At 39.5% G+C, this 16191-nt stretch overlaps 1 protein-coding gene across 1 annotated transcript in view; it reads left to right on the top strand.

Moving 5' to 3' along the window:
* Nucleotides 1–16191, top strand: part of DNAH8 (dynein axonemal heavy chain 8) — a 317992-nt gene that overhangs the window by 134599 nt on the left and 167202 nt on the right. The window contains exons 44-48 of the mRNA XM_086371558.1: nt 3040–3227; nt 9147–9233; nt 9322–9429; nt 10434–10568; nt 12670–12831. Coding sequence (XP_086227684.1) covers nt 3040–3227; nt 9147–9233; nt 9322–9429; nt 10434–10568; nt 12670–12831 — 680 coding nt within the window. The remainder of the gene's footprint in view (nt 1–3039; nt 3228–9146; nt 9234–9321; nt 9430–10433; nt 10569–12669; nt 12832–16191) is intronic.

Raw genomic sequence — 16191 nt, forward strand, 5'->3', positions numbered from 1 at the left:
CCAGTGTAGGAGACATGAGAGATGAGGGTTTGATCCCTGGGTCAGGAAGATCCGCTGGAGAAGGGCATGGTAACCCATTCCAGTATTCTTGCCTGGAGAATCCCATGGACAAAGGAGTCTGGTGGGCTACAGTCTGTAGGGTCACAAAGAGTTGGACATGACTAAAGCGACTTGATAAACAGACAAGTGGAACATAGTAGAGAATGCAGAAATAGGCCAGGAACACTGACATGTGGAAAAGGTGGTATTGAAAATCAGTGATGAAGAGATAGAATTTGCAATGTCATTCTGGTACCCTGGATGATTAATATTTAACAAGGGAAATTGGATGCCTGCATATATAAAAATTAAATCCCTACAACATGCATAGAAATAATTTTGGGGGATTAAGTGCTTAACTATGATAGGCAAAACTTGTGTGACCTTTAGAAGGTAACAAAGGCACATATCTGTTCTCAGAGTAGAAAGGGACATTTTAATACAAAAACCACAAACTATAAAGAAAGGATGAATACATTTAAGCAGGGTAGGAGGATATCCCTATAACATGGTATCCATGGGATTGCTCATCCAGCTCTTATCTTTAGTTACTTGTCTGTTCAAAATATATACATTGAACAACTCAGACTTGAACTGTGCAGTTCTACTTATACACAGATTTTTTAAACTAAATACATACTCCAGTACTATACGACCTCAGGCTGGTTGAACCCCTATATGTGCAACTGTGGATGTGAGAGGGCTGACTGCAAAGTTATATATGGATTTTCGACTTTGTGGCGTGTCCAAGCCCCTAACCCCTGTGTTGTTCAAGGGTCAATTGTGTGTGTGTGTGTGAATGTGTGTGCGTGTGTATAATTTTACAGTCTTTTGTGATATGTCTCTTTTTGAGAAGTTAAATAGACTTCTCAAAGACTGGGAGAAGATATTTTAGCATGTATGGCTGACAAAAGATTAATATCTAACATGAAGAAAGATTTTCTTTAGACTTCCCTGTTGGTCCAGTGGTTAGACTTCACGCTTACACTGCAGCAGGCAGGGGTTCTACCCCTGGTCAGGAAACTAAGATCTCCACATGTGTGTGGCATGGCCAAAAAAAAAAAAAAGGGAGAGTTTCTTCAAATCATTAAGAAATACAAAACAATACTGTTCTCACTGTTATTAATTGGTAAGAATGAAAAGTCTAACAAACCACTGTTGGTAAGGGTGTGTAGAAACTGTAAATCTTAGTACTTCTATGTGTATAAGTTGGTAGAATTGCTGCAGAGAAGAGTAAATAAATCAGTTTATTTGATGATACATTGTATATATTTACAGTGTACAGATACAGTATTTTATAGGTACAGTATATAGAAAAATAAATAGATACACACAAATTTTGAACAAGCCAAACAAGCCAAACGTTATGCATGCCTGTAAATAACTGCACGCGAGCAGGCATGCGTAAGAACCGTTGACATCAAATTCAGAGTAGAAGTTACCTCTGGAGAAGGAGGGAGTGTGGATCCAAGAAAGACCTACATGGACTTGAATTGTAGTTTCAGTATTTTATTTTTTAGGATGAAATCTGAAGCAAAATTGTTAAGATTTGGTAGGTGGGTACATGGATATTCACTATATTGTTCATTGTAACTGCCTGTCCTTAAAAAAAAAATAATTTAAACCCAAAGAATCACTTAATGAAAGAGAATGTTCTGTGGACCACTCCTGGCTTAATGGTTGAAGATGGCTGAGAGGAGCAGACTAGAGCACCAGGTAAATCCTAGAATGCCAAAAGTAAAGCAGAAAGCAGAGAAAGAGAAAAGAAACTGGCTGTCTCCAGCATTTCTCCCCCATGTAAATGCTCTGAAGGTGGAGTCCTGACAAAGATTATTGCCAGGTAGGGGTTGTGCCAGAGAGGCAAGCACCGCACCAGGTCAGTTCCCAAGCCCCAGACCCAAGCGGATAAGCTCTCCTGCCTCTCATGCCTTCCCCCCAATCGCCAGAGGCAGCCATACACAATGCAAACAGGAATTTGCATTTGGAATGAGAAGAAAATGCAAAAGTATCTCAAATTAATAGCTTCAGAGAGATTCAAGAATTTGTCACATATAGCCAATTAAAAAAAAATAGGCTGCTATGAAAAGAATAACAGTTGGAATAATCAGAAATTGAAAAAAACAAAACCTGAGTTTTTTTGTTTTTTTGTTTTTTTGAGTTGGAATATCTAGCCAAGAGAGCATATTGCAGAAAGAAATGGAAAGTTTGACAGAAAAAATTCACGGTCATAGGAATAGATATGTAAATTCCAATATCCATAAAATGGAAATTCCCAAAGGAGAGAGACGAAAAAGTGGGGGTTGGTGGGTGGAAGCAGTAATAAAAGAAGAGTGTTTTGTGGGGACCCTCTAACCCCTCTCAGTGTCTATGCTGAGAGCTTTGTACTTTCCTTCTCTTTAATAAATCCGATTTGCTTGCTTAAAAAAAAGAGAGAGAGAAGAGTGTTTCATGCAGTTAAAAAATAAAGATTTTTCATCCTTCGAGATTAGACGGGAGCAGTGTTCCTGATATCCAGGTCTTCCTTTGTGCTGGGTTTCATAAGGAATAAATAAACATATTTTGACCATTCTTTGTCTCACTCAGCTTCCAGGCATTTCTCTCAGTGCAACAAGAAAGGGACAGAGTGATCTGACCCAGATAGGGCATCCCTTATTTTGTTAATTTCCCCAAACATTATAGCTCCCTCACCTCCATCCCCACTGGGGGTGGCACATCCAGACTGAAGCAATTTTTATCACCCTTCAGCATCCCTGGTGGAATGATGAGTCTGAACTTTCATTTCAGCAGTATACTGTTTTCATTGTTTTGGTGATGATGTACAAATAATTAAACTTCTCTATATCACTGGAATTAAATATGTCTTTATAAACAGCCAGATGTGAAGTTTATATAAATTGTATTTCACTATATAATTGTTTGAGGGTGCTTTGGAAAAATGATTTCTATCAAGAAGGTGTATTACAAAGTAAAACTTATCAAACTAACTGTTTTTCACACCAGGTCTTGCACAGTCAGGTTCCTGGGGCTGTTTTGATGAGTTTAACAGAATTGAATTGCCTGTGTTATCAGTGGCAGCCCAACAAATTTACATCGTCTTGACAGCAAGAAAAGAGAGAAAAAAACAGTTTATTTTTTCTGATGGTGATTGTGTTGATTTAAATCCAGAATTTGGAATCTTCTTAACAATGGTGAGAACATAGGTGTTACATATTTTAAAACTTTTTATTGAGTATGGTTAATATATATTGTATTAGTTTCTGGTGTACAGGAAAGTGACTCCGTTATATATGTATATATATATATTATATTCTTTTCTACTATAGGTTATTATAAGGTTTTGAATACAGTTCCCTGTGATATATATACTAGGATCTTGTTGTTTATCTATGTATATATAGTACTTTGTATCTGCTAACCCCAAATTCCTAATTTGTTCCTCCTCCACCCACTTTCCCCTTTGGTAATCCTAAATTGGTTTTCTTTGTCATTTGTATCATAGTTTAGATTCTGCCTTTGAGTGATATCCTATGATATTTGTCTTTGTCTGACTTACTTCACTTAGTATGATGATGTCTAGGTCCATCATGTTGCTGCAAGTGGCGTTGTTTCATTCTTTTCACCCTCTTGATCGGGTGTATTCCTAAGTATTTCATACTTTTTGATGTGATTTTAAAAGAGATTGAAAAACATAGGTTTTAAATGCAATTTATTGGTGTAATTGTTATAGACTTAAATAAAAGTAGGCATATATGAGTGGGTAAATGACATCTAGGGATCGTCCCTGTTTAAATGATTTTTTTTTTTTTTTTTTTGCGTAGGAAAAATAGACTAGACAGAAGATAAAATAGTGATTTGTTAATGATAAAATTAGTCACTGTTTACTGAGCACTCATTTTGGGGAAAGGTAATGGGCCTTTTATATATTGTATCAGACAGGGAAGCTACAATAACAATGCCCAAATTCTAGTGGCTTACCACTTCAAACCCAGTCCGGTGGCTAAGACTCTGTGCTCCCACTGCAAGGGTTGCGCAGGTTTGATCCCTGGCTGGGGAAACTAAGATCCCACATGCCGTGAAGCACGGCTGGGAAAGAAAATATCCACCATGCAAAATACTACAGGACTATGTCTCCCTGACCCTTAAAGTTAGGTGTGGCCACGTAAATTGCTCTACTTAACACCTTAACTGGAGAAGGCAATGGCACCCCACTCCAGTACTCTTGCCTGGAAAATCCCATGGATGGAGGGGCCTCGTGGGCTACAGTCCATGGAGTCGCTAAGAGTCGGACACGACTGAGGGACTTCACTTTCACTTTTCACTTTCCTGCATTGGAGAAGGAAATGGCAACCCACTTCAGTGTTCTTGCCTGGAGAATCCCAGGGATGGGGGAGCCTGGTGGGCTGCCGTCTATGGGGTCACACAGAGTCAGACACGACTGAAGCAACTTAGCAGCAGCAGCAGCAACAACAACACCTTAACACACCAGGGAAGCCTGGTGTGCTGCAGTCCATGGGGTTGCAAAGGGTCAGATGCGACTGATGGACTGAACTGACTGAACTGAACACATCAAAGATTTATTATTTTCATACCACACGTCCGCTTGGGTGTATGGTGTCGTGGTGGAGAGGGCAGAAGATGCTTTACATGTCCTGTCTCTGGTACTGTCTCAACTGTGACTGGTAGCTACAGCAAAGGAAAAAGAGAACAAGAAGAATTATGCTCTGGTTCTTAGGGTTTCCTGTCCAGAAGTGAGACTAGTCACAAACTTTGGCTAAAGCAAACAACCAGTAAAGCAATTAGGGGTAAATAATAATAATTCTGAAGTGATCACTTATAACCCATGAAACTGAATGAAAGAGTTTACTCAGTGTGATAGTGTGGCTTAGAAGAATTTAAAAGAAGCAAACAAAAGCCCAGGTCCAGATGGCTTCACAGCTGAATTCTACCAAAAATTTAGAGAAGAGCTAACACCTATCCTACTCAAACTCTTCCAGAAAATTGCAGAGGAAGGTAAACTTCCAAACTCATTCTATGAGGCCACCATCACCATAATACCAAAAACCTGACAAAGATGCCACACACAAAAAAGAAAACTACAGGCCAATATCACTGATGAACATAGATGCAAAAATCCTTTAAAAAATTCTAGCAATCGGAATCCAATAACACATTAAAAAGATCATACACCATGATCAAGTGGGCTTTATCCCAGGGATGCAAGGATTCTTCAATATCTGCAAATCATTAATGTAATACACTACATTAACAAATTGAAAAATAAAAGCCATATGATTATCTCAATAGATGCAGAGAAAGCCTTTGACAAAATTCAACACCCATTTATGATAAAAACTCTCCAGAAAGCAGGAATAGAAGGAACATACCTCAACACAATAAAAGCTATATATGACAAACCCACAGCAAACATTATCCTCAATGGTGAAAAATTAAAAGCATTTCCCCTAAAGTCAGGAACAAGACAAGAGTGCCCACTCTCACCACTGTTATTCAACATAGTTTTGGAAGTTTTGGCCACAGCAATCAGAGCAGAAAAAGAAATAAAAGGAATCCAGATTGGAAAAGAAGAAGTAAAACACTCACTGTTTGCAGATGACATTATCCTCTACATAGAAAACCCTAAAGACTGCACCAGAAAATTACTAGAGCTAATCAATGAATATAGTAAAGTTGCAGGATATAAAATCAACACACAGAAATCCCTTGCATTCCTATACACTAATAAAGAGAAAATAGAAAGAGAAATTAAGGAAACAATTCCATTCACCATTGCAATGAAAAGAATAAAATACTTAGGAATATATCTACCTAAAAAAACTAAAGACCTATATATAGAAGACTATAAAACACTGGTGAAAGAAATCAAAGAGGACACTAATAGATGGAGAAACATACCATGCTCATGGATTGGAAGAATCAATATAGTGAAAATGAGTATACTACTCAAAGCAATCTACAGATTCAATGCAATCCTTATCAAGCTACCAACGGTATTTTTCACAGAGCTAGAACAAATAATTTCACAATATGTATGGAAATACAAAAAACCTTGAATAGCCAAAGCAGTCTTGAGAAAGAAGAATGGAACTGGAGGAATCAACCTGCCTGACTTCAGGCTCTACTGCAAAGCCACAGTCATCAAGACAGTATGGTACTGGCACAAAGACAGAAATAGATCAATGGAACAAAATAGAAAGCTCAGAGATAAATCCACGCACCTATGGACACCTTATCTTTGACAAAGGAGGCAAGAACATACAATAGAGAAAAGACAATCTCTTTAACAAGTGGTGCTGGGAAAACTGGTCAACCACTTGAAAAAGAATGAAACTAGAATACTTTCTAACACCATACACAAAAATAAACTCAAAATGGATTAAAGATCTAAATGTAAGACCAGAAACTATAAAACTCCTAGAGGAGAACATAGGCAAAACACTCTCTGACATTAATCACAGCAGATCCTCTATGACCCACCTCCCAGAATATTGGAAATAAAAGCAAAAATAAACAAATGGGACCTAATTAAAATTAAAAGCTTCTGCACAACAAAGGAAACTATAAGCAAGGTGAAAAGACAGCCTTCAGAATGGGAGAAAATAATAGCAAATGAAGCAACTGACAAACAACTAATCTCAAAAATATACAAGCAACTCCTGCAGCTCAATTCCAGAAAAATAAACGACCCAATCAAAAAATGGGCCAAAGAACTAAATAGACATTTCTCCAAAGAAGACATATAGATGGCTAACAAACACATGAAAAGATGCTCAGCATCACTCATTATCAGAGAAATGCAAATCAAAACCACAATGAGGTACCATTTCATGCCAGTCAGAATGGCTGCTATCCAAAAGTCTACAAGCAATAAATGCTGGAGAGGGTGTGGAGAAAAGGGAACCCTCTTACACTGTTGGTGGGAATGCAAACTAGTACAGCCACTATGAAGAACAGTGTGGAGATTCCTTAAAAAACTGGAAATAGAACTGCCTTATGACCCAGCAATCCCACTGCTGGGCATACACACTGAGGAAACCAGAATTGAAAGAGACACGTGTACCCCCAATGTTCATTGCAGCACTGTTTATAATAGCCAGGACATGGAAGCAACCTAGATGTCCATCAGCAGATGAATGGATAAGAAAGCTGTGGTACCTATACACAGTGGAATATTACACAGCCTTCAAAAAGAATACATTTGAATCAGTTCTAATGAGGTGGATGAAACTGGAGCCTATTATACAGAGTGAAGTAAGCCAGAAAGAAAAACACCAATACAGTATACTAATGCATATATATGGAATTTAGAAAGACGGTAACGATAACCCTGTATGTGAGACAGCAAAAGAGACACAGATGTATAGAACAGTCTTTTGGACTCTGTGGGAGAGGGAGAGGGTGGGTTGATTTGGGAGAATGGCATTGAAACATGTACAATATCATATAAGAAATGAATCACCAGACCAGGTTCGTTGCAGGATACAGGATGCTTGGGGCTGGTGCACTGGGATGACCCAGAGGGATGGTACAGGGAGGGAGGTGGGAGGGGGGTTCAGGATGGAGAACACGTGTACACCCGTGGCAGATTCATGTTGATGTATGACAAAACCAATACAATATTGTAAAGTAATTAGCCTCCAATTAAAATAAATAAATTTAAATTAAAAAAAAAGAAGCTTGCCCTTGGATTAAGAATAATTTTGGAAATATCAATTAGATATTGCATTAGGCTGTGAATACCTGAGATATGAAGAATAGTAACTTAAGTATGTATTCTTTTAAGATTCTTTGAGGTTTCTACATCATCATGGTTTCCATTTTCAAGGTCACCTTATAGCCCAAGGTGCTACAGAAGCAGCTCTGTTGCAGCCAATTGACTGAATCAACTCCCTTCAGTCAGACATCAAGTGTATTTCATACACTGTCCCTTTCATACACTGTGTCCCTTTGTGACTCACAGGGTAGAATTTAATCTCACCAGCTGCAGGGCAGGCTGGGAAATGTAGTTTTAAATCTGGGTGGTGATGCACCCAGCTTGCAGCTGAAGTTATGTGACTAAGAATGAAAAATAGGAGTATTGAAAGGCAGCCAGCCATCTTTGCGTCCCCAGCACCTGGAAAGTTATCTGGTCTATTGACCATGCCCAGTAAATGCTCAGGGACTGAAGGTTTCCTCATGCACTTTCCTCTTTGCCTTACTTGTCTTCGAACACCCTCACCTTATCGCTTGGGACTTTTGGGTGTGGTCTATCCTCAGTCTTTTGCTACTTATTAGCTTCCTTCTCACCTCTACTTTTGTCCTTTTTAATGTTTTTCTCATCATTCCTGTCTTTGTTTCCCTTCATCACTGTGTGTGTTTTTTTAAATAGTAAAAAGAAACTATTTGTCAGCTATTTATGGCTATTTGTCAGCCACAGAACTCTCTAATTCTGACTGTAAAGAATAATTTGTGTTGTTGATCAGCAGAAACCAACACAATATTGTAAAGCAGTTATCTTCCAATTCAAAAACAAAGCACACACACACACAAAGCAAATAGGAAACATTAATAAAAAAGACAAACCTAGCAACTATAGTATATACTCCATGCAAATGTCCTTCAAAAGGTAAGGCAAGATAAAAATATTTTCTGGCAAAAAAAAGAGCAATTGAAGAGAGGAAATAAAAATTGCCTCAGTAAATTGATTAGTATGAAATCCTAAATTTTCTTTTTCTTTAAGTAACATATTTTAGATCATAATTATCCCAGTATTTATTCAGTTTTATTTCATTTTCTTTAACAAATAGATACACAGAGGCTTATTTTTTGCTACATAAAGTGGTGTGTGTGTGTGTACGTGTGTACATATGCACATGTGTGTTACTTTATTAGTATAATGAAAATGGAAATGTGTGAGAGAAAGTAATGTGACATTAATAAATATGGATGGTCTAATACATATTTTTGTGAAAAGAGGGATATTTTATGAATCGAATGTTTTTCAATACCTTCTTAGAATCTGAATTAGGGATTTGAAATGTATTGATAATTTGTATTCAAGAAATGAAAATTATGTCAACAATTAAAAATTAAATAATTTTAACTTCTAGAACCCTGGGTATGCTGGGCGCCAGGAACTACCCGAGAACTTGAAAATTCAGTTCAGAACTGTTGCTATGATGGTTCCTGATAGACAGGTATGCATCAGGATTTAAAACCATAATACGATTTATGTTGTTTACCTGTTCTTCACTAAAACTGAAAAGTCTCACTGTTAATTTGCAGATCATTATGCGAGTTAAACTTGCAAGCTGTGGTTTTCTTGAAAACGTTATCTTGGCTCAAAAGTTTTATGTACTTTACAAACTCTGTGAAGAGCAACTTACTAAGCAGGTAACTTTGTACATCTATTTTCCCCCTCACTATAGAACTTGTCTTTTAACTTGCAATTTTGATAAGTACTAATTAGGGAGTTAAAAAAATTCCTTGACTCTTTCCTAAGATATGTTTATAATTAACTTGAACTTTTGATTATGTATTTTAAAAACTTCCCTAAGTTGAAATAATTATAGATTCCCAGGAAGTTGCAAAGACATGTATGAGACGTCCTGTGTACTCGTCATCCTGTTGACATAATTGTAGTACAATAACCAAACCAGAAGATTGACAATGGACAATAAACAGAGATTCCTAAGACTTCACACGCACTCGTGTGTGTGTGTGTGTGTGTGTGAAGTGAAATGAAGTGAAGTCGCTCAGTTGTGTCCAACTCTTTGCGACCCCATGGACAGTAGCCTACCAGGCTCTGCCGTCCATGGAATTTTCCAGACAAGAATACTGGAGTGGGCTGCCATTTCCTTCTCCAGGGGATCTTCCCAACCCAGGAATCGAACCTGGGTCTCCTGCATTGCAGACAGACGCTTTTACCGTCTGAGTGTGTGTAGTTCTATCCAATTATGTCATAGAAAACAGAATTGTTTATCCCCACCAGGTACCCTCCCGCTACCCTTTATAGCCACACTTACCTCTTTCCCAAACTCTATGGCCCCTCATAGGCCTAATCTTTTCTACGTCTCTGTAATTGTGTTATTTCAAGCATGTTACATAAGGTGAATCACATAGTATGTAACCAGTTGGTCATGCATTTTAAATGGTTGCCCTTCAGACTATCAGAGTGTATTTTTCTCAGAAAATCATGTGTGAGCACTGTCACCCAGCTTGATGTTTCCAGTGAAGTCATCTTTTTCAGTCAAAAGAAAGGCAGGAGAAGTGAGCTAACAGAACTCTGCCACTCAGCCACTCCAAAACTATAGTATATAAGTACTATATGTGCACAGTGAGTCTACACTTAGAATTTTTCAACTGGATGATCCTTTTTATTTCTTTTCTCATCCTAGGTTCATTACGACTTTGGGTTGAGAAATATTCTATCTGTATTGAGGACACTCGGATCTCAAAAAAGAGCCAGACCAGAAGATAGTGAATTAAGCACGGTCATGAGAGGACTGAGAGATATGAACCTTTCTAAATTGGTATCTTTATTTTCTGGGTTAACTTCTCTTTCAAGATTTTGACCTAGCTGACAAGTGGGGGTGGGCTCATACAGAGCTGTTAACATGAGTGTGTGTTGGGTTATGTATGTGAAGTTACCACTGACTGGGCTTCTGGAAGAAGGCACCCTCCTCCTGCCCCCAAGAAAAAAAACCCATGGCTTTATATGAACCACAGGGGCCAGAAATGCATCCTTGCAAATGCCATAAAATAGGCTCCATCAGTGGGCTCCAGCCCCCAAATGTCAGTCCATTACTCATAATGTAACACAGATTCTAAACATGAAAATCTGGATTCATAGGGAACCACCAGAGCTTTTTGCTTTGTCTGTATGTGACTAGCTTTAACTATGTCTCTGCCAAAACATCAACACCATTTCTATTTTCTAAATGTGCGTTAAATGGTGGCTGCTGCTGCTAAGTCACTTCAGAGTACTGGAGTGGGTTGTCATTGCCTTCAATGCATGGAAGTGAAAAGTGAAAGTAAAGTCACTCAGTCATGTCTGACTCTTCACGACCCCATGGACTGCAGCCCACCAGGCTCCTCTGTCCATGGGATTTTCCAGGCAAGAGTACTGGAGTGGGGCGCCATCACCTTCTCCGGTTTGCTGTGGAGATTACAATAATTATTTCACTGCTTGCACACTTTTCACGGGTACAGCCATGTTGTCGTGAACTAGCTGATGGGCAGCTTCATGTGGCTTTTATTCAGGGGCTTCTTGGTGCTACGTGTCTGTGTCCTGGCAGTACACGGTTGAGGAAGGAGTGGACCTTAGGAGCTCACATTCTAGTTACAAAACTAACAACTAACATCTGCATACTTCACTTTACTACAGAATCTTTTCACGGGTACTGTCTTGTTTGAGTCTCACAGCCACCCTGGGGGGCGTGGATCTCCTTATGAGGGAGCCACGTTTGTAGGACTCACCCACCATCATAGTCAGTTGAGAAACTGAAACCAAAATCCACAAGACTTTCTGATGTTAAACTACAGATATTTTCCTAATTAAAGTAGAATGTTAATACTCTGTTCTCTTGGGATTGGAGCTATTACTTACACGTTTTTAAGATTAATGCATATACCTGTCGTATGATAAAGTAATGAGATCAAACCCTGGAGCAGTAGATTGGAGAAGACATTAAATGCCGACAGAGTGTTTTTTAAACATTTTGTCTTGGGGTATGGCCGATTAACAATGTTGTGACAGTTTCAGGTGAACAGCAAAGGGACTCAGTCATACATGTATATAAATCCTACTACTACTACTAAGTCGCGTCAGTCGTGTCCGACTCTGTGCGACCTATAGACAGTGGCCCACCAGGCTTCCCCGTCCCTGGGATTCTCCAAGCAAGAACACTGGAGTGGGTTGCCATTTCCTTCTCCAATGCGTGAAAGTGAAAAGTGAAAGTGAAGTCGCTCAGTCGTGTCCGACTCTAGCGACCCCATGGACTACAGCCTACCAGGCTCCTCCATCCATGGGATTTTCCAGGCAAAAGTACTGGAGTGGGGTGCCATTGCCTTCTCCGTATATAAATCCAGTTTCCACCAAACTTCCCTCCCGTCCAGGCTGCCACGTATTATTGAATAGAGTTCCCGTGCTATAAAGCAGATCTTTTTATCCATTTTAGCTATCCATTTTAGCAGTGTCTACGTGTCCATCCCAGACTCTTAAGTATCCCTTCCCCCCATCCTGTCCTCCGCCCACCCTGGCAACCGTCCAGTTCATTCTGTAAGTCTGTGAGTCTCTTTCTGTTTTGTAAGTTCATTCCTATCATTTCCTTTTAGATTCCGCATATAAGAGAGATGTTTCCCCTTCTATGTCTGACTTACTTCACTCAGTACAACAATCTCTAGGTCTATCCATGTTGCTGAAAATGGCATTATTTCATTCTTTTTAATGTAAATGCCAGGGAAATTTGGGTGCAATGCTGTAGGTAATGTGGACTCAGGGGTGGTGTTTGGGAGAAAGTGCTAGAGCATACAGGTGTGGCCAGGAGAATAATATGATTATTTGGGCATGAAATAAGTGCTATGAGCTTCATTTTTGACCTAAATGAGTAAATTTATTCTTTGCCACCTTAGATTGATGAAGATGAACCCCTGTTCCTCAGCTTAATCAATGACCTGTTTCCAGGATTACAACTAGATAGTAATAGTTACGTGGAACTGCAAGCTGCAGTCACCAACCAGGTTCAGCTGGAAGGTTTGATTAACCATCCACCCTGGAATCTCAAACTCGTGCAGGTAAAATATTTTTCATCTATTATCAGTATGATGCTCAATGAGTGTTGTTAGAGGTTGTCATTTGGAGAGAAGAACTTGTGATATTAGTCTTGCTTGATGTTAAGGTTGAGACTAAATAAAGCACATCATTACAAGAAGAGTCCTCAGCGGGGGGTGTTAGTCCTAAGGACTTTAGCGTGGTTTTACCCTGCTTCACACTAACCAAGCACTTACTGAAGTTACTTACACCCCATGAGGTTAGGTGGTAACCAGAATCTTGAGAATAGCTGGTAGGAGATAGTAGATTATGAAAATGTAGGGAGGGACTTCCCTGGTGATCCAGTAGTTGGGACTCTGTGTTTCCACTGCAGGGGCCTTGGGTTCCATTCTTGGTTGGGGAACTGGAATCTCACGAGCCGTGCAGCATGACCAAAAAAAAAAAAAAAAACCCACAGGGAAATGGAATGCCATAGCTGGGGGCCTTCGTGGGGCATGGAGCCCGAGGAATCTGGGGCTGCTACCCTGCTTCTGCTTCGTGTGTGGGCGTGTTCACACCTAAACTAAATCCTTTGCCTGTGTCTCTTGGTGTGTTTCTGTCAATTACATTTTATCCTTGTGACAACCTATCAATGATTTTATCAAGCAGATCCCTGAAACTGTTGCAGAGTTGCTGAATTAAATCCCTATGAGCTTGACACATTGGGAGTATTTTCCAGTGCCTTGGAAAATGAAGGCATTGAAATTGTGGAAAGTGTCAAAACTGCATTTGAAAAGTAATGATTCTTAACTTATTCTTTTAACGAGTGCAAGTGTATGAGACAGATTCAAATCTTACAAAGAAAATATATTGGGAGAAATCAACTTATTTTTCATCATCTATGTAATGGAAATCATTCCATTTAAAAAAAATTCTGGGAAAACCTCACTTTACATGTGATGTGCATACAGGTGAATTGAGAACTTCAGATGTACAAGCTAGATTTAGAAAAGGTAGAGGAACCAGAGGTCAAGTTGCCAACATCCACTAGATGATAGAAAAGCAAGGGAATTAAAAAAAAAAATCTACTTCTGCTTCATTGACCATGCTAGCACTTTTGACTGTATGAATCACAACAAACTGTGGAAAATTCTTAAAGAGATGGGAATACCAGACCACCTTATCTTCCTCCCGAAAAACCTGCATGCAAGACAAGAAGCAAGAGTTAGAATCGGATATGGAACAATGGCCTGGTTCAAAATTGGGAAAGGAGTACATCAAGGCTATATATTGTCACCCTGCTTACTTAACTTCTATGCAGAGTACATCATGAAAAATGCCATGCTGGATAAAGCACAAGATGGAATAAAGATTTCCAGGAGAAATATCAATAACCTCAGATATGCAGATGACACATGTCTAATGGTAGAAAGTGAAGAGGAATTAAAGACCTTCTTAATGAGGGTGCAAGTGGAGAGTAAAAAAGCTGGCTTAAAACTCAACATTCAGAAAACTAAGATCATCACATCCGGTCCCATCACTTCATGGCAAATAGATGGGGGGAAAGTGGAAACAGTGACAGATTTTATTTTCTTGGGCTCCAAAATCACTGTGGACAGTGACTTGCAGCCATGAAAGTAAAAGACGCTTGTTCCTTGGAAGAAAAGCAATGACAAACCTAGACAGCATATTAAAAAGCAGAGACATCACTTTGCTGAAAAAGGTCTGTATAGTCAAAGCTATGGTTTTGCCAGTAGTCATAAAGGATGTGAGAATTGGACCATAAAGAAGACTGAGCACTGAAGAATTTATGCTTTTGAACTATGGTACTAGAGAAGGCTCTTGAGAGTCTTTTGGATAGCAAGGAGATCAAACCAGTCAATCCTAAAGGAAATCAACCCTGAATATTCATTGAAAGGACTGATGGTGAAGCTCCAATACTTTGGCCACCTGATGCAAGAGCTGACTCATTTTAAAAGCCCCTGATGCTGAGAAAGATGGAGAGCAAGAGGAGAAGGGGGTGAGAGAGGATAAGATGGTTGGATGGCATCACTGACTCAATGGACATGAGTTTGAGCAAACTCAGGGAGATAGTGAAAGACAGAGAAGCCTGGTGTGTTGCAGTTCATGAGGGCGCAGAGTCGGACATGACTTAGCCACTGAACAACAATGCACACAGTATACTGAGCACTGAAATCTTAGTTCTCTCAGTTGGTGGGGGACTAGAATATTGTGTTGTTACTTAATGTCAAACACATTACTGTTGAATATAACATGGCCAGTACCTCTGTTGCTTTTAAACTATGGATTACAGAGCTAATACATTTCTATCTAAAACTTAGGAAAGTAACTCAAATTTTACTCTGATCAGCTATGAGACCTTTGACTTTTTGTTTTCATTAAGAAAACTGTAGAGAGGACTTTGTAACAGACACTGTCCATGCTCTTTGTATGTCTCCTTGAATCTCTCTTACCTCAACCTTGCACTCCTTCCCTGACTTCTAGAACTGTGATTCCAATCCCAAACACACCACTCTCTGCAGGAGGGTCAGTGCCACTCTTTCTGGAAGGTGCAAAGTGCAGACAGCGCATGGGAGTTTTTTCTCCCCTACCCCCAAACAGCCCTTCCTTAGTTAAGGACATATGGGTGATGTGGGGAGTTCCCTGGTGGTCTAGTGGTTAATACTATGCATTCCCAATGCAGGGGGCCTGGGTTTGATCCCTGGTTAGGGAACTTGATCCTGCATGCTGCAACTAAGAGCTGGCACAGCCAAATAAATAATTAAAAAAAAAAACCAACAGAACACTCGATAAAGACTTATGGGTGATGCAGTCAAAAAGTCAAGTTCTCCTGCTTCCAGTTGAAACAGAGAGGTATAAAGGTGCCCCGAGGGCCAGCCTTAAGTCTCCCCTGTACAGGATTTTTGTCTTCAGTCACACCACGCTTGACCTGTCCCCGTTCCTGTCCTTCCCTTACTCCATTACAAGTTTCCCTGATGATCACTCGCTTGTACAGGAAACTCAACGTCCAGCTGTGCCTCTGGGGAACCAGAAGGCTGATGTTTAACTTGGGTCTTGGCAGAGATGCTGTGTATCGCTGCTTTCCACCACTAGGGGGCGGTATCACCACACGTGATACAGAGAAAGCCTGTTTGTGGAAAAACCACTTCTATGTTATCAGCAAACTGAAATGACAAGGAGTTTGTCATATCAAGTAGTTTGAGACGCAAAAACTAGATCCTGAATTGATTACTTCCAAAATGTAATTAAAGTCCCACATTGTCATCACTTTCTCACTTTTAACATTTTAAAAGTTTGTTACTCACCTTCCATGAAACAAACAGTTTTGGAGGGGTCATATTCCATTTTTAAGTACTGAACCAGTTACTATCTAAAGCTTTTAA

This window comes from Bos grunniens, chromosome 23, assembly GCF_055505025.1.
Source record: "Bos grunniens cultivar Pamir isolate PY7600 chromosome 23, Bosgru_T2T1.0, whole genome shotgun sequence".
Classification (NCBI taxonomy): domain Eukaryota; kingdom Metazoa; phylum Chordata; class Mammalia; order Artiodactyla; family Bovidae; genus Bos; species Bos grunniens.